Source organism: Oncorhynchus clarkii, chromosome 27, assembly GCF_045791955.1.
Source record: "Oncorhynchus clarkii lewisi isolate Uvic-CL-2024 chromosome 27, UVic_Ocla_1.0, whole genome shotgun sequence".
NCBI classification, from domain to species: Eukaryota; Metazoa; Chordata; class Actinopteri; order Salmoniformes; family Salmonidae; genus Oncorhynchus; species Oncorhynchus clarkii.
In genome coordinates, this window is record NC_092173.1 from 8,981,385 (window position 1) to 9,000,205 (window position 18,821).

General features: G+C 43.1%; 2 protein-coding genes across 3 annotated transcripts in view; both read left to right on the forward strand.

Annotated features, from left to right (window-relative positions):
• The first annotated feature begins 344 nt into the window (after positions 1–344).
• LOC139385498 (protein phosphatase 1 regulatory subunit 14A-like) lies at positions 345–12,810 on the forward strand. Of its 2 annotated transcripts, XM_071130600.1 has the most exons (4): positions 345–586; positions 7,541–7,621; positions 7,834–7,863; positions 8,755–12,810. In XM_071130600.1, exons 1-4 carry the CDS (start codon positions 389–391, stop codon positions 8,887–8,889), a joined length of 444 nt encoding a protein of 147 aa, XP_070986701.1. In that variant the 5' UTR covers positions 345–388; the 3' UTR covers positions 8,890–12,810. The 2 variants fall into 2 exon arrangements, with proteins under 2 accessions (XP_070986701.1, XP_070986702.1); XM_071130601.1 differs by lacking the exon at positions 7,834–7,863 and having other exon boundaries at positions 365–586; positions 8,755–9,033.
• A 1,408-nt stretch (positions 12,811–14,218) lies between these two features.
• The window catches only part of LOC139386153 (tumor necrosis factor alpha-induced protein 2-like), a 37,123-nt gene continuing 32,520 nt past the window's right edge, over positions 14,219–18,821 (forward strand). The window contains exon 1 of the mRNA XM_071131607.1: positions 14,219–14,380. The gene's annotated coding sequence lies outside the window, so the exon portion shown is untranslated. The remainder of the gene's footprint in view (positions 14,381–18,821) is intronic.

An 18,821-nucleotide genomic window follows, 5' to 3' on the forward strand; every position in this document is an offset into this window, starting at 1 on the left:
CGTTGCCCATGCTAATACGGCTTTGGCCTTTTGGCCAGTAGAGGACTCTATCATTCCTTATGTGTAGGCTAAATCATTTATAAATAGTGGTGACCATGGTGAGTCATTGTACTTTCCCCGGAATACTGAATAACTCCTATTTCTTGTAAATTCTTATCACACGATTCAGAAAGTGTAGAACTTCCTTATGGACACAATTGTACAGAGCTAAGTTCAATTAAATACTGATCACATTGCTCTCGGCGCACAACTGTTTCCCTGATCTGTATCGGTGTGGCACTAGGACCCATAGCCGAGTTCTCCAGCAGTGCCCTACTATTGCCAAATGATAGCGCACCTCTTCCACTCTCTAGCCACTGTTTGCACGTGTATGTGATCCGAAGTGGATATGGCAGCGAACCGGGTCGGGAGGAGATGTAACAACAAGGTCCATTCCCCGAGTAGGGGTCCAGGTAGGGACCCGGGACTTAGCTTGCAGAAGAGGCAAGCACGGGTCACGGTAAAGTACAACAGAAAGGAGCTCCAAAGGCGCTTGGATGTGGAGAAGTGGATTGACTGTAGTTTGGACGAGCTCTATTTGGGCAGGGTGAGTCTCATCAATTTGAACTGAAACGGATCTCTATTGATAGGCCACGCATACAGTCACATACCAATGGGAAACGTTTATTTGATTTATTGTAAGAATACAAAACGGGTTTTACGCAATAACAATTATTCATCTTAGCATCAGTGTCCACCGAATGACATAAAGCGACTTTGGCAGCAGCTTCGGTGTACGAAATTCATTGTAGCATGGTACATCACTCTTCAGTGGGACTTAATCGCTATAATGGATATATCGGTTTGGCGCATTTGGGACCATAATAGTCATGTTGTGAGCGGTTACGCAACCATGGCGTATTTTCAGTCTCAAGATAGGTAAATACAACTATTCACAGAATGTCATCAAGTCTGTTTTTCAGAGATCGTACTGCCTCGTGTCCCTTGCCATATGGGATGTGCCTACGACGTTAATCAATTTTACATGGGGGTGGCTGCCTTGTCTCTCTTGTCTCCTGCTTCACATTCGATGAATCAAGAATGTGGAGATGGATGCCTTCTAGTGTTTTGACTGTCTCGTCAACACTGGCTGTCATATTGGTAAATTCATGGTCTCATCAAATCCAGATAAATGGTATTGTGCGTGTTTTCTTATCAGACACTATTGACTTGTCCTTCAGTTAATAATACAAGCAAACGTTTCTCTGTCGGCAGAAGAAGCGGGATTAGAATGATCTACAAAGCCCATGATTAGCAAGGCCATGGAGTACGTGCAGAGGACAATAAGGTTAACCATGTCAAGCTTTGTTTTCCCTTTACACCCGTGTTAGCCAATGACATCAATGCTAGCATGGCGTCCTTCTCTACAGTCATTAAGGAAATGAGGGTGTGTATTTTATTAGCTGAACACAAATCTATCACACTTCACACACCACAGTTGCACAGGTTTATTTTGATGTAGGAGAGCACCAGCCAAGGTGTTATACACCTGCCTGGCATGCTTTCTCATATTAGCAAAGAGTGGAAAGACCTAGCACAAAAAAATAGACTTGGCATCCAATGCAAAATATTAAAGTAGATATGGTAGATTCCCTTCATGTTGTTCCCTTCTTGTTGTATGTAAGGGGATAGACAGTCATTGGAAGACATGGAGGGGTCAGTATACTCCCTGTGAGTGTGAAAGTCTGTCTCTTTGCCAGGGGTGACATGGGAAAGGTCAGAGGTCCAATTAAAAGTGTTCCCAGAAACATAACTGGTCTGTGGCTTGGCGCTTGTTGCTTTACATGGACAGCCTTGAGGGTTTATGGCTTCTGGCTGACACAACAGGAGGATCCTGGGGGACCAGGTGCGGTGTGTGGCATCACGAGCGAGGGCATGGGCCGCCAAAGGATGTTGGTGGGCGTTGGGCCAAGGCACTGCATGGTGGAGTCTGAGCGGGGTTGGGGAGGATAGTTGATGTACCAACCACTTAAAGAGTAGAGAATATATAAATATAGCTTTTGATCCTATTTAGTGTTCATGACAGCTTAACCTAGTGTACCATTCTGTTTCTTGTGGATGCTTTTCATGTTGTTGCTTTCTCACAAACCCATGGCCACAGCTTTATATCTTTTGTTAATGAGTTAATTGCTGTGCTGATAGTGGAACGGGCATGTGTAATGATGGCGTAATCAGATATCACCAATTCTAATTTCCTCCTAGACCAAAGCCCACACTGGCTGCCCCGGCAACGTGAAAACCCCTTGACCAGGCCTGAACGGACGCTAACTATCCCAGTTATTGATTGATGACATCTCTGTCTCCTGGGATGATTCTGATGAATGGGAGAATGGGGAGGTTTGGAGGAAGTGAAGGTCCCATATGTCACCAAATAGCACAAAGAGAATACCCCCCCCCCCTCCCATCACAGAGCCTGTTGTTAAAGCTCAAAGCATTGAATGTAGAACATTGCTTGGGCAATTAGTCTCGTATCAACGCTCTATTAACACTCTATCAACGCTCAATCGGCGGCCTAGATTAAGACCCCGCAGTGTTCTGCTATCTGCATGATTGTCTGCGAGGCTCGGGGTCTTTTCTCTTTTAGTCCCACCCCTACACCCAGCCATTTATAACCATTCTATTGAGTCGTCACTGCCCACTAAGCCACACAGATGTGACAGCCAGTTGTTATGCAATATACCACTGCAAACTGGGTGAGAGAAACATCGGTGAACTAAGGTTTTTAGAGTGCAATTGTTTACTTTTGTACGAACAATAAATATCTAATGGGTGTGAAACATCTATTGTAACTAATCTATAGCAGCTGGTTCCCCGACATGGAACTTCATCTCATAAGACTCATCAAATATATAAATCACATAATTGTGTTATGTCTTGAACCAGAACATATGTCCACAATTTAGTGATAAATTAATAACCTAATGGAAATACCTTTTAATTTGCATGCCTATGTAGATGAAACGGTCATCAATCTCCTGATGAACAGGCCCATTTCCTGGTGTAGAGGGAACCTCTTGGAAATCTGTGCCGATCATATATCTCAATCATTATGGTTTTAACTTTGAAATGAAGTCACCCACCCAATCAATAACCATGATTTCACTGATGGCACTAAACCATCTTTTTTGTTGTTGTTGACTGATTCATTTTTGGTAGTGCTCTGACCACATGCTAATACTGTTGTAATTAATACTAGATCACGTGTCAAACTCATTCCACGGCGGGACGAGTGTCTGCAAGTTTCGCACCCCTGTACTAGATCATATTAATCAAATGTATTTATAAAGCCCTTCTTACATCAGCTGATATCTCAAAGTGCTGTACAGAAACCCAGCCCAAAACCCCAAACAGCAAGCAATGCAGGTGTGGAATCTATCGGCTGTAGCAGTAAGTAACCGTGGGAACGCAACAATGATGTTTTGAATAGGAATGACTTGTTAGGATGTGACAGCAGGGGTTGGCCTTTGAGAGACAAGGTGTGAGAAACGGTAGAAGAGAGGAAACATGTAACGGCATGTCATACAGGCAGTAATGAGGATATGAATATTAAGAGGAGAAGACCAGTCATGAATCTGGAAATGATATGTTAATGTACTGTATTACGGGGTAAATGGATATTGTAGCGCGTCTGCATTTAGCAGTCAGCCTGTTGCAGGATATGAAATGGTAGAATGAGAGGGGTTGGAGGAAATGGTGGTTTGGAAACTTGAGTCAAGCCAGATAAGCGTCTGTCAATACTGCAGGCTCTAAAGGAAACCCAACAGTTGAGGGTTAACATGGTGTACACAAACTGACCCACAACAATTTCTATTTCGAGACATTTCTAAACATTTGTGTCAGTGCAGTATAATGACTCATCAGTGAAATGAATTGAGGCTGAATGTTTTGTGTGTATTGATTTGGTTGAAATGATTTTATAAATCATGTCCTTCCACCTCAATGGGTTAAGGAAATTCATGTGCATTTTTAAAGTGTGGTCGCTTCCCTTATAAATGCATTTTACTTTACGTTAGTCTTCAGTTCAACCTGACAGGTTATTTTGCCCCAGATTTCTTTTGTCACTAGTGTGGAACAGACCACTTACTGTATCAGGGTGTTGGCTTTCGAAAACATTACACACACATGGACACAGGTGCACAGCTGGACACTGACACAGGGACCAGTGGACTATCACCCAGAGTACCCAAGCGAACAAAAACCACATTACCCTCGACCCACTGGCCTGGAAGTGATGTGGACTAAATCACTGCCTTTACCGCCCTCGACTGATGTGAAACTGGGTGGAATGACTCGCTCCCATTTTCTGTCTCTGCTACAGAGGAGTGAGGGCCCAGCCATACTCGTTTCAAAAGTACCACCTAGATATGATATTGTTGCTGGTGTTACATTCTCACCTTTTAACATTTTTGTTAATAGAATTATACTGCCCCTTTAGCCAAACACAATTTTTAACAGGCCTTAATGTTCTGCTAAAACACAGTCATCACACAGATAAACTAAAACCACAGATAAAGGGAGTTTGTTAAAATGATTGTTGCTGGAAATCAGCGACTGCTAAAAATCCTGGGGTGGGCGATATCGTCAGATCATCGCGAATGTAGGCGACATGAATCAGTCAGCTACACTATGCTTGCGAACTAGTCTTTGCTTGTAACCTACTACTGGTGGAATTAATTTCACACTCGTGTATGCAGGAAGAGTGCAGCAATATGTTTGAGAAATGGTCTACTTTGATGGCCAATTTGTTGCATTCTAAGTTACGAGAAAACGGAGACAACATGGCATTATGCCACCAAACAACTTTTATTTAACATTTTACATATGAGGGCTCTATCTGCACCTGTCTGCTCACATTTACTATTAGCCTCCTGCACAAGTAAGATAGGAAAAAAGGATGGGACACATTAGCCCACCTGACATCGCACATCCCCTCACAGAAAACTAATCTGATCTAAGCATAATGTGAAATCCGGGCATGGACAATGAAAGCAGTTGAATCCCATTTTTCTTTTATTTTTTTAAATATATATTTTTAAAGCATTGCATCAGCCAAAAGTGACTTAACGCATCCTGACAGGCCTGAGTCATCATGTTTGTCTCACGATGGAGGCTGTGTTTACTCAACCCTGCCAGGAATGTGATTTTTAGCTGCTTTACTGAGCCTCATTATCCTCAGAGTTGAGCATTACAGTAATCATTTTTGATGTTAGCGTTTGAATTAAGATTTGTTTTACCAGCTCCTGTCAGATTACGGAATAGATCTGCTGGTGTGCACATGTCGTTTCATTGCATATGTATATTACAACACCATGTATTACATTGTTTGTGTGGTATGAGAGTGATTGTGGACTTGCTCACGTGACTATTTTTGATATATGCCTGTGTGTGTGAGCAGAATGAGACAGTATTTCATTGGCATTTGGAGTTGAAAGAAAGGTCAGGGATGCCTGGGCAGGAAAGGACTGCTTGGATCTGCCTGGACGGACCTTTATACTACCGGTATCCGAATCACTAAGTCCCTCCGCCCCGACGGCACCCACAGACAGACCCAACGGGGCTGGTTAACCTTACTGCTGATGATTCAGGTCAGACTGAACTCTCCTATGGCCTGTTGCATGAGTGTCACTAGTCAACATGTCACATGCGCGTCTTTGTTGTGTACTGTGGTTGATGTTTGGATTAGGTTCTGAAAACAGCCTCCCATCTAGTCTAAAGTGATATTTGCAGTCTTCATCAATTTCCATATGTTGTTATTCAAAGAATCTCTGCATTACCAAAAAGGGCAATAAAAAAGCGATCAGGATTAATGTTTGGCCACTATGTTGATAGCAGCACATCATGAATGTGCTGTTTGTGCCAATGAGCAGACTTGCCCCAAGGGAAAAATAAATAAGGTGGAATCTCAGCATGAGACGCTTGGCCAGAAGCCATGGTGGAATGTTTTTCTGTTCAGAATGAGAGAAGCTGTTTGAAAACGGGGTGTGTTCGGGGCGACTACATCTTATACCGAAGAAAAATATAAACGCAACATGTGCAGTGTTGGTCCCATGTTTCATGAGCTGAAATAAAAGATCCCAGAAATGTTCCAAATGTGTTTAAATCCCTGTTAGTGAACATTTCTCATTTGCCAAGATAATCCAACCACCTGACAGGTGTGGCATGTCAAGAAGTTGATTAAACAGCATAGTCATTACGCAGATACACCTTGTGCTGGGGACAATAAAAGGCCACTTTGCCTTCAATGCCCTTTTAGAGAATTTGGCAGTACATCCAATCGGTCTCACAACTGCAGACCACGTGTAACCATGCCAGACCAGGACCTCCATCTGGCTTCACCTGCGGGATCAGCTGAGACCAGCCGCTGTATGACAGCGTATTGCAGTTCAAGCCAATATCCAGCAACTTCGCACAGCCGTTTAAGAGTGGGACAACATTCATTAGGCCACAATCAACAGCCTGATCAACTCTATGCGAAGGAGATGTCGCGCTGCATGAGACATAGTGGTCACACCATGATCCACGCCCCTACCTTCTTTTTTTTGTTTAAATGTACTGTATCTGTGACCAACAGATGCATACAGTATCTCTATTCCCAGTCATGTGAAATCCATAGATTATGGCCTAATGAATGTATTTATTTATTTATTTGATATATATTTATTTTTTAACTGAAACTGAGAAATCTTTGAAATAGTTGCATGTTGTTATTTTTTTGTTTGTTTTTTGTTCAGTGTAGTTACTTCATTTGGGACGTTTTCACAGATCATTAACTACATAGACTGTTTATAGAAATAGTGTCTGCTTTTCTGAGACTTGGGGGGGAGCTGAAGGCACTGAGTATGACCAATTTTAGGAGGCTGTGAGAAAGCATAGTTTTCATGATCTGTGATGGAGAATGTCTGGTCTTGGCGGTGTCTTCCGTCCTTACAGCATACCTAGACTAGTAGTAGCCTGGTTCGTTCATTCCCCCCCTCTTCCTTTCTCCTCTCTCTCCTCTCCCTTCTCCTCACATGCAGTGTCCCCACTGAAACTTAATCCTAAGACTATGGAGGCACTTGACCGATTCCAAGACGGCACAGCCATCTAAATGATAGTCCCCCCCCCCCCCCCCCCCGTCCGTCCAGTCCAGTCATCCCTAACCCTTAACTGCCAGCCCACCCATCAATCATCCTGCATCTTGCATATGTTGACTCAACAGCCACCATGGACACTCAATTACACACACACACTGCAGTGCTTCAGGGTCTGTGAATATCTCATGGTGTGTTGCACTCTAAAAACACGTGCAGCTCTTCCTCCGTGTCTGCAAGACCCACGCAACTCCGAACATGGCAAGACCTGATTTGTCCTTTTTTTGCGAGTGACGTGTATATATTTATATGCTTGTATCTGAGCCTACCCCATATGAAAAAAGGGGCATGTGATAGTTGTACGTTAGGATACTGCTCTGGGTGGAGGATGTGGACAGTTTGACTGACACTCGGTCACCTTGTGTCCCCAGGAGGAGGAGATGCCGGAGGAGGTGAACATCGACGGGCTGTTAGACCTGAAGAGTGATGAGGAGAGAACGCACAGGCTCCAGGTGAACTGTACTACTCACTAGCTAAATCATCGGTGGACTTTTATCATTTTATCAATTAAAAGCTGTGTGAACAAGTTTTACTGTTTTGATTGTGGGAATAACAGTAATAGCTGTAGATTTGGTTGCTATTTTATGCTATTTTATATATTGTTTCAGCAGCAGGCTGGCCAGATGAACTAAAATCTTATTTGGTCTGGGGATTTTTTTTCCAGGAAATGTTTCACACGTGCAATAACACAGAGGTAAGTGAGGTAATCTATGTAAAAGAGTAATATCTAACAATGTGTTTTAAGATTGTTTTGGGTAGTATTTTATGCCATTTATGTCCATAGACTGACTATACAGAATGATGTCACAGTGAAGGGACCCAATCAGAGAGCAGTTATGACTATTTCATTATGAAGGGGCCAATCAGATTACAGGATTACGAAGCCATTATTAAGGGACCAATCAGAGAACAGGGTTATGACCATGTCATTATAAAGGTTGCAAAACTGTACTGGTTGGAGAATTTTGGATTTTTTTCCTTCTTATTCCCTCCTGATTTTGGAAATCCTCCAACCTGGGATTTTGGGGAAGCCAGGTAATTTATTGAACGTTCCTAGAATTTTTCAGCCCTAGTCATTATGAAGGGACCAATCAGAGAACAGGGCTATGACGTCATTATTAAAGGACCAATCACCACTGGTCAAGTCTGAGTTGAGTCACAATTCATGAAAATTGTGACTTGATTCCCAAGTCTTAAACTCAAGTACTACAACATTGCCTTTCTCCCTCTCTCGATCATCTCCTCGCTCTTTCTTTCAGGAACAGAAGTAACCAATGACGACTCCACATATAGTAGCTGACAATGCTAGTCTTGTCCCTCATATGCGAGGTCCTTCTTTCACACTGTCTCTGTATCCTTCGTGGTCAGCATCACTCAACCTGTCTGTGTTGGCAGACTATGTTGACACCCCCACACACACACACACACGTTGATATCATACACACAAAATTAAGTGATGTCTCTGAAACATGTTTCACTGTGAATTATTCAACGTTACTGACGCTGTGTGTCGCTGCCTTTCACTGTATCCATTCTGAGCATGTTTCGTATGTTGACCGACTGCCCTTTTTCCCTGCACACACAGGTTTTCATCAAGGAACTGGTGTTGAAACTCCACGGGCTGCAGAAACAGGAGGACCTCCACAACAATGGCATCGAACAACCCCAGCTACACATCTTCCCCAACAGGCAAAACTCTGCTGACCGAGAGGTGATCTGAAGGTCGTGTTACGTTACCCTTCAACCCCAGAACCCGACTTCCCATTCCCCCCCCAGCCTGATGCCACGGACCTCATCTGAAAAACATGGGGTCTTGCTGGTCTTTACACTGTGCTCTACACACTGTGCTCTACACATCAAGCAGCTAGCCAGATCTGACAACTTATCACAAACTTTGCAGACACCTTATCTTCTGTACACACACACACACACACACACAGCCACAATGCACAGGCAGTCCCTGCAACATTTGTACCTCTACGATGTCAAATGAGTTCTGTTTTATTTTTGTTAACTCCGTGTCCAAAATGTTTGAAACATGCTGCTCTCTGTTGGGTCGCTACCGCTACTTGTGTTCTGTGTGTCCTTGAATTGCTTTTATTGGACAACTCATTAGGGCCTCGACTGTTGGTCGGTGTGTCTCATGTTGTGAGATGCACCTCTGATTCTGTTTAGCTCATAAACCAGAACCAAAGAGTCCAGCAATGTACTGTAGATACCAATGTCAGTCGGAAGGTAATAGAGACTCTATAGAGCTTTCAAATACCCCCAATGGGTTAGTCAACGGTTCCTCGCTATGAGCAGGTCTACCATATTTCCAAACTGCATCCAGTAACATGAGACAGTAGCTCACGAGGTCAACTTGAAGAAAAATAAGAAAAAAAAATATATATAAATATACACTGCTCAAATAAATAAAGGGAACACTAAAATAACACATCCTAGATCTGAATGAATGAAATATTCTTATTAAATGCTTTTTTCTTTACATAGTTGAATGTGCTGACAACAAAATCACACAAAAATTATCAATGGAAATCAAATGTATCAACCCATGGAGGTCTGGATTTGGAGTCACGCTCAAAATTAAAGTGGAAAACCACACTACAGGCTGATCCAACTTTGAGGTAATGTCCTTAAAAGAAGTCAAAATGAGGCTCAGTAGTGTGTGTGGCCTCCACGTGCCTGTATGACCTCCCTACAACGCCTGGGCATGCTCCTGATGAGGTGGCGGATGGTCTCCTGAGGGATCTCCTCCCAGACCTGGACTAAAGCATCCGCCAACTCCTGGACTGTCTGTGGTGCAATGTGGCGTTGGTGGATGGAGCGAGACATGATGTCCCAGATGTGATCAATTGGATTCAGGTCTGGGGAACGGGCAGGCCAGTCCATAGCATCAATGCCTTCCTCTTGCAGGAACTGCTGACACACTCCAGCCACATGAGGTCTATCATTGTCTTGCATTAGGAGGAACCCAGGGCCAACCGCACCAGCATACGGTCTCACAAGGGGTCTGAGGATCTCATCTCGGTACCTAATGGCAGTCAGGCTACCTCTGGCGAGCACATGGAGGGATGTGCGGCCCCCCCAAAAAATGCCGCCCCACACCATGACTGACCCACCGCCAAACCGGTCATGCTGGAGGATGTTGCAGGCAGCAGAACGTTCTCCACGGCGTCTCCAGACTCTGTCACGTCTGTCACATGTACTCAGTGTGAACCTGCTTTCATCTGTGAAGAGCACAGGGCGCTAGTGGCGAATTTGCCAATCTTGGTGTTCTCTGGCAAATTCCAAACGTCCTGCACGGTGTTGGGCTGTAAGCACAACCCCCACCTGTGGATGTCGGGCCCTCATACCACCCTCATGGAGTCTGTTTCTGACCGTTTGAGCAGACACATGCTCAAACGGGGCGGCAGGGTAGCCTAGTGGTTAGAGCATTCGACTAGTAACCGGAAGGTTGCAAGTTCAAACCCCCGAGCTGACAAGGTACAAATCTGTCGTTCTGCCCCTGAACAGGCAGTTAACCCACTGTTCCTAGGCCGTGATTGAAAATAAGAATTTGTTCTTAACTGACTTGCCTAGTTAAATAAAGGTAAAATAAATAAATACAAATTTGTGGCCTGCTGGAGGTCATTTTGCAGGGCTCTGGCAGTGCTCCTCCTTGCACAAAGGCGGAGGTAGTGGTCCTGCTGCTGGGTTGTTGCCCTCCTACGGCCTCCTCCACGTCTCCTGATGTACCTGCCTGTCTCCTGGTAGCACCTCCATGCTCTGGACACTACGCTGACAGACACAGCAAACCTTGCCACAGCTCGCATTGATGTGCCATCCTGGATGAGCTGCACTACCTGAGCCACTTGTGTGGGTTGTAGACTCATGCTGGGTTGTAGTCTCATGCTACCACTAGCGTGAACGCACCGCCAGCATTCAAAAGTGACCAAACATCAGCCAGGAAGCATAGGAACTGAGAAGTGGTCTGTGGTCACCACCTGCAGAACCACTCCTTTATTGGGGGTGTCTTGCTAAATGCCTATAATTTCCACCTGTTGTCTATTCCATTTGCACAACAGCATGTGAAATTTATTGTCAATCAGTGTTGCTTCCTAAGTGGGCAGTTTGATTTCACAGAAGTGTGATTGACTTGGGAGTTACATTGTGTTGTTTAAGTGTTCCCTTTATTTTTTTGAGCAGTATATAGATATAGATATTAAAAGGGGGAGAAATATTGTTGTGATATACCCAAGGATTTTAATGACCATATAGATAAAGCTACAAAGGATATTTTTTATGAAGACCAAGCAGTATTGCTTGGTAGGTTGTCAACTGCCACTCAAAGATGGTTTTGACTAGCTATTAAGGATAATTTAAGATAACATTTAAGCTGTCAGGAATACCAGGTATTTTTATTTCTTACCAAAATATTTGTATATCTGTAGAGGTTTTTTCAGTCAGCTAAAGGATAGAAACCCAACTGTACTCCTATGTGCCTCCTCAGGTACACCATTTACATTTTTTATTTTTTTACACGAGTTTCAACACGGTTTGTAAATGTGAAGATCTCGGTTGGCTGTATTGGTTTAAATACATTTTGAATTCAATGTTTCCCAGAGTAACTTTGAATCATTATCAGCATAGTGATTTATAGATTAGAGGCTGTATTTACATGCTGCTGTACCATAGAGAAGGCCCGTGTTTAAAATAAAAAATAAAAATGCTATGAGTCGTATTGATAAACAGCGCCCTCTTCTGGCTAAATGTACTGAGTTATTTACAACAACATTACATTTTGGCATGACAGTCTACTCTTTTAACAAACTGGGTGTTTATTTAATCCCATAGGGGTCAACCCATTTACCATCATTGTAAATCGATTGCTATGGTGTGGGGGTTGGTAGATAGATAGTAGCCTATATGATGCTAACTGAAGTGTCAGCCCGAGGATGCATGTAATATCAGAAACGGGTCAGATTTTTCAAGCACCCATAACTTTATCACAGCAATCCTACAGTATGAACTCTTGCTCAAACCAATCCAATACTATCTAATCTGACAGACTGTCATGGTTCATTGGAATAACCTGTAGATGGCAGGAGAACACAAGTCAACATTTCCTTTCTCATTATATTAAGGATACCATAGAGTCAGCTTCAGGAACGTCATTAGTAAGATACAACCGCTTACAGAGCATTATTATGCCGCATCTCTTTTGAGCTCCGCATCATGCTACGGACGTTAGCCTCAATTTAACAATTTTATGTTGCTCAAAAAACGCTTTGTGTATGTATATGCCTGTTTGTTGCTGAAGCTCCGCTGTTCCACCAGACACAGACCAACCAGGCTCAACACACCTTTGTCTATGTTTGTGAAGTAAACATGACACATTCCACCCGGGCATCGAGGACTTCTGGTCTGTAAGGTGCACATTTAGAAATGTCTTCGTGTGTCATGATCATGGAATCAGATGGATTTGTGAAGTGAACTTTCCCCGTTTACATGATGGTTTGGTATGCGTATGCATTTAGACCTTGTAAGGGTCGTTCCCACAAAATGATTGCCTTTTGTGTCCCTTTGATATTTGAAGTAGAAATTGTGCACAACTATTGCATTTTAAAAGCCTGTTATATTAATAAATGTGCCCCTTTCATACGGACAACATACATTATTCCTATTTAAAATCAGATTTTTTTTTAATGAAGACTTGCTAAAGTGTAAAAATCCAGCATTTTGCACTCTGTGAAGTGGGTTAAAATCTAGGAAGATTTTAACCCACTTCATCCGCAAATTTCTCCCAAGTTTTCACATCATTGTATTTTGTTGCTTTGACTAAAGTCAGTCATTTCGGAAAATGATGATTTCTTTAATGTGATTAGTGAATAATTGATGTCTACCTCATTTTAAAGTCAACCCTGTAACGTGAACTGAACTCTCGTTTTTACGTGGTGAAACTATTGCTTTTCAAATATCATTTTTTTCTCAAAATAAACATTGAACATCTAACCAAACATTGAACATTTAGTCAAACCATAGAGGAAAAGCTGGTTCTAGAATTTTTGGCTATGTTCTGGTGTTTTGTGGTGGGGAAATGAGTGGGTCGAACATAAGATGTCAACCCTGTTACCCATAGTTAGACAGGCTGTAAATGTAAAAATAAATATTAAAATAAAATTTGTTAAGCTTAATTTCAATCGCCTCTCCCTGTTGCGCACAACAAACTCCCCCCACCCCCCCACCCCCCATCGCAAGGGGATTTACCTCTGTTTTATGATGAAATCATCAACCCTGTTACTTAATAGGCATTTACTATAGTACTAAATGTAACCTCTTGAGATTGGAAAACACTTTTTATGAAGTTGAACATGTGCTCCTTATGACAGAATGTTCAAATGAGAGGAAATCCCCCCCCCCCCCCCCAAAAAAAAAAAAACTTGACACTACTCAAAAGGTTGACAATTCATGCTCCAAAAGACTAAGGCTATTAAGTGGGCTGGACAAACAGTATACAGTAAAGGGTTAGAACTCCAAGTGCTTTGTTCCACAGCATCAATACATCCCAAAGTCTCACAGATGCTCAAAGCACATAAACAAACATGGGCCTCAAACAAAGAGCTTTACACATGAACTCTATGACCACATCCGTGTGTAGGTGTGTTCATTGCAGAATACGTTCATAAACAAAGTTCAAAACAACTAGGTGACGGGAGAATACTCCAAAACAAATCCTAGATCCGGTGGATAGGGCATAGGGGGGTTGCCTATGGTAGATTACTTAAAATAGATCATCTCTATGAGGTGGGGGGATTCAATATACATATGGGTCTAAAACAAACAAACAAATTAATAAACGAAATGAAAGTCTAGCCACAAGAACCCCCCCCCCCCCCCCCCCCTCTCCAAAGGCAATTAGTATAATCAGCCTCTCTCCCTGAGGGGCCTGTAGCTCGCTGTGGAGGAGGAGGCAGGATTGGGGGGGCAAAAATGGGATGGCCCGCTTCCTCAGGAAAAAGCATCTTGCGCTATAGGCAGGAAATGGCCAACGCCAGCCCTGGAGTCCAGACGAGCCTCTGGAACGGAGAAGCAGGCATTACTTCTGAGCTGTCGGACCTGCGAGGACACAGCCACTCACACACCCACTTCGACCAGCTACATTGCCCGTGTGGCCAGGGATGCCACTGCTGTGAGAATCACAGGGATCCTCTTTTTAACAGCATAACAAGGTAAGAGCTGGACTCTGGGCCCCGGGTGATGCCATTTTAGACTTTTCATCTCAGTTTCATGTTGTCCAGGTGCCCCTGGTTTGGTTGGGCTCCAGTCAGAGCTCTCCTCAGAAGCATGTGTCCTCACCCACTCATAGAGAGCAGGGCTTGGGTTCCGTATTGGTCAGAGCGGAGACCAATGAGAGACCAGTGAGCGGCAGTATTCAGTGGATAACATTCTGTTTGCTTTTTTCAGAGTTATACAGTATATCACTGTTGTTTCATGTATAGTCTTTATGGAATATTTATGTGTCTGCTGTTGTGTCTTTACTAGGGCCTATAGAATACCATAATTTAAATATAACTTCCTCCAATATAAGTATTTTGTTATCATGTATTGCAGCACTTATAATACAGACAGGGCTCCAAAGCCTTGTGGATCAGGAAAAGCCATGCATCGATAACTACATGAATATACAGCGCATTTCGGAAAGTATTCAGACCCCTTCCCTTTTTCCACATTTTGTTATGTTACAGTCTTATTCTAAAATGGATTAAATAAATACAAAAAATCCTCATCAATCTACACGCAACACCCCATAAAGACAAATTGAAAACATGATAATAATGTTTGCTAATTTATACACCTTATATAAGGTCCCACAGTTTACAGTGCATGTCGGAGCAAAAACCAGGCCATGAGGTCGAAGGGATTGTCAGTAGAGCGCAGAGACAATATTGTGTCAAGGTACAGATCTGGGGAAGGGTACCAAAAAATGTCTGCAGCATTGAAGGTCCCCAAGAACACAGTGGCCTCCATCATTCTTAAATTGAAGAAGTTTGGAACCACCAAAACTCTTCCAAGAGCTGGCCACCCGGCCAAACTGAGCAATTGGGGGAGAAACGCCTTGGTCAGGGAGGTGACCAAGAACCCGATGGTCACTCTGAAAAGATGAATGGAGTAAAGTACAGAGAGATCCTTGATGAAAACCTGCTCCAGAGCGCTCAGGACCTCAGACTGGGGCTCTGGAACATCTAAAAGGGTTCACCTTCCAATAGGACAACAACCCTAAGCACACAGCCAAATACAGGTGTGCCAAGCTTGTAGCATCATACCTAAGCTGTAATCGCTGCCAAAGGTGCTTCAACAAAGTACTGAGTACTTGAGTACTTCAACAAAGTACAAAGTATTTTAATTAAATTTGCAATAAATTCTAAAAGTATGTTTTTGCTTTCTCATTATGGGGTATTTTTGTGTAGATTGATGAAGAGGGGGAAGAAAACTATTGAATCAGTTTTAGAATAAGGCTGTAACGTAACAAAATGTGGAAAAAGTCAAGGGGTCTGATGACCTTCTGAATGCACTGTACATACAGAGCAGATTTGCTCCACTTTAGTCCTTCTAGAAACAGCCCACATAGTGGACTATCCACAGCTGTTCATCTGTTGGCTGTTTATATCATGTTTTATGGATGAAATGTGAAGAGTGCATTGTATAATTATTTTTTTTACAGAATTTCGTGGGTGAAGCTTTAACTTCGGTGCCGTTTTAATCTATGTTTCAATGGTATGAAAGCCTTGTTTGATGCGGTGTAGCACATTTGAATTACACTGACCGCTGACCACATGTCCAGTGTTGAGGGAGTATCTGATAATCTGATGAGTCATTGATGGTTATCTGAGTGTCCTTCAGGGAATCTCTGTTGTCTGTATTGTTTATCCCTGCATGTTCGTGACGCACGCACAGTCACGGGAAAATCTCAATAACCTTTTCTATAAACATTAGAGCGACAATGACAAAGTCTAAAGATGCAACATATGAACAATAGCTTAATATAAGCCAATGTACAGTGGCCAGTATAGGCCTTCTTGTGAGATGTCTCACAGTGAGGAACCATGCAACCAAGGCCCCCATTAGTCACAGAGGTACACCTAGACAATTACAGTTAGGACAGTTCAAGGGAACAAGACCTGTTGCCACTAAGGATTTCAACATTGAACGATCTCACCAGTACTTCAAAACTTACCATGTAAAAGTTTCTGTCTAGCCTAAGTGATGGTACATGGTGTGGTATTACATAATGCTGTAGTCAGTACAGTAACGCAGTAGATATAGCAGTCACAGTACCTTATGAGAGATAATACAATGTTTCCAGGCTATAAAGTGTGTTAAGTGGATAGCTACACCGTTAAAATGAGTTGCTTTGTAACGCCAAAACTAGTGGCAACTGAGCTGCCACCAACTCCAAGGAGAACGCCAAGAGTGTGCAAAGCTGTCATCAATGCAAAAGGTGGCTACTTTGAAGAATCTCAAATATTAAATAGATTTAGATTTGTTTCACACTTTTTTTGGTTACTACATGATTCCATATGTGTTATTTCATAGTTTTGACGTCTTCACTATTATTCTACAATGTAGAAAATAGTAAAACAAATCAAGAAAAACCCTTGAACGAGTAGGCGTGTCCAATCTTTTGACTGGTACTGTTCACTTAGGTTTTACATTCCAACACGCTCCGAACACCACATCTCAGCTTAGAGGCAATACTTTTCATGGTTTCATTGTAAACAAAAGCAAGCAATACAAACGTGACAAACAAAGAGCAACTTAATTGTCAACAACGAGGCCTGCCAAACTAAGGACTTCATGGCCATGTTGCCAAGGTCAGCGGAACCAATGTCATGATTACAAAAGAGTTTAACTCAGGAAGGAAAAGCTGAGGCAGAGAGAGAAACATGGGATGTGTGGGAGTATACTGTACATGATTATGTTTGTCACCAAGCCATTACAGCGCACCCTTTGGTGACAAAAATGGTTCTGTGAGATCCTTTTTTATCCTCTTATTCCTACAGTCTACATTACAAATGACTCGCCTGCTGAGTGATAGGCTGGCTACCTTCCTCCTCCGTCCACCTGAATTAGCATTGAATTAGAACACTCTAAACCTCTTCAGGTCAGGGAAACGAGTCTGACGTCTATCCGCTCCCCAGATGGGTGAATCGTGAAGGCACCAGGATGCTACTTACTGCAGTCAGCGCAAATAAAGGATAACCTTAATTCCTCCTGTGCTGTTGGCTGTGTGTGTTTGAGTGGGACAGGGGACAGATTGATGCACTGAGACTGATGAACCGAGGGCATTCAATAGGGGCCCTTCACTCAGTGAGGGGTGGTAGAGGTGCTCCGAGGGGGCTTCCTGTGGCCCGTGTGGGGCGATCAGTACAGGATGCAGGCAGGCTATGATTGGAGCGCCCCCTGTTGACCCCACACACAGGTGCTGCATTGGGGAATGTTACATAACCATGGCGACAAACAACAAAAATGTCCTGATTGGATTTGTTTTTAGCATCTTATAGCTTATCAGTAGCAACATGCTACCTGCCCATTTCTGCAGAGTTTGAGAATGTGAAAGTTAACGCAAAAGATGGAACCCTTTTCTAATAACATCATATTATCTTGTTCGTTTAGGAATTCCTCAACCTCAGTTGTAGAACTTCTACAACAAAAAGAATTGAGCAACTAGAACTACCCTCATTCTGTTACCTATCTTCCGCAGTCAGGAAGATGACCTGAAGATAACTCCCTATCTAAAACCAAAATAATAGTACATCTGGCCGTTTAGGATCCAACATGAACCAACAGGTCTGCTGGGGGCCGTTGCGAAACCGTTGAAACGCTGCCAAGGTGGACTGTGGTGACAGCTTGGGGAAAAGGATGGAGAGACAGAGAGAGAATGTTGCACTTAACAATGAAGAAGGCAATCTTATGAGTTGCTATTTCCTGTTCCCTAAAGCCTGAAATACACTCCAATTGCAGGCTCCTCCATATAGAAGCCAAGGCACACAGTGAAATAGCCACTCTGTATTCACGGCAGGCCTTAGATGTGCTGCCAGGAGCCATGTTTCCTGTCCCTCTCGCCACCCCCATGGCAATCAACAGGAACAGACCTGACTAGTGGTGTGCTCACAGTGCTTCCACTCAGACAGATCCAATCACTGCTCTGTAATTGATTAGTTTGGTCTGTTTGGGACAGGACGTGCGGGGACTCACTCAATGGAATGCTGAAAAGTGGCAAAGATGATATCTTTCATTCCAACTCTCATCCATGCAGTACTCTCAACCCGCAGACACCAGGCCCGCCATGGAATGAGTTTGACTCCCCTGCTGTAGAGTATCTTCATGCAATTCATTGGTCCTGACAAATAAGTCATCGTGCACAGTGGTATTCCACCATGACTTGGCACTATGTGAGGTGGGGTAACTGAGTACACAACTGTCCAGAACTGCAGGCTAACTGCCTTAGCCAAGGTGACTGGTGGTGCCTCTCATTATACCGGTTCAGAGTCTGTGTCCAGCGGCAGCCCAAGTTAATCAGTATCGCCATCCATTTTCAAAGTCAAAATCCCTAAAAGGTTGATGCTTGTTTGGTGAGTGTTGTGCAAAAAAACACTTATAAGAAACTAT

Coding starts and splice junctions, on each gene's coding strand:
- LOC139385498 (XM_071130600.1), top strand. CDS start 389: ATGGCAGCGAACCGGGTCGGGAGGAGATGTAACAACAAGGTCCATTCC. Junction 587..7,540: donor ACGAGCTCTATTTGGGCAGG/GTGAGTCTCATC, acceptor TTGTGTCCCCAG/GAGGAGGAGATGCCGGAGGA. Junction 7,622..7,833: donor AGAGAACGCACAGGCTCCAG/GTGAACTGTACT, acceptor TTTTTTTTCCAG/GAAATGTTTCACACGTGCAA.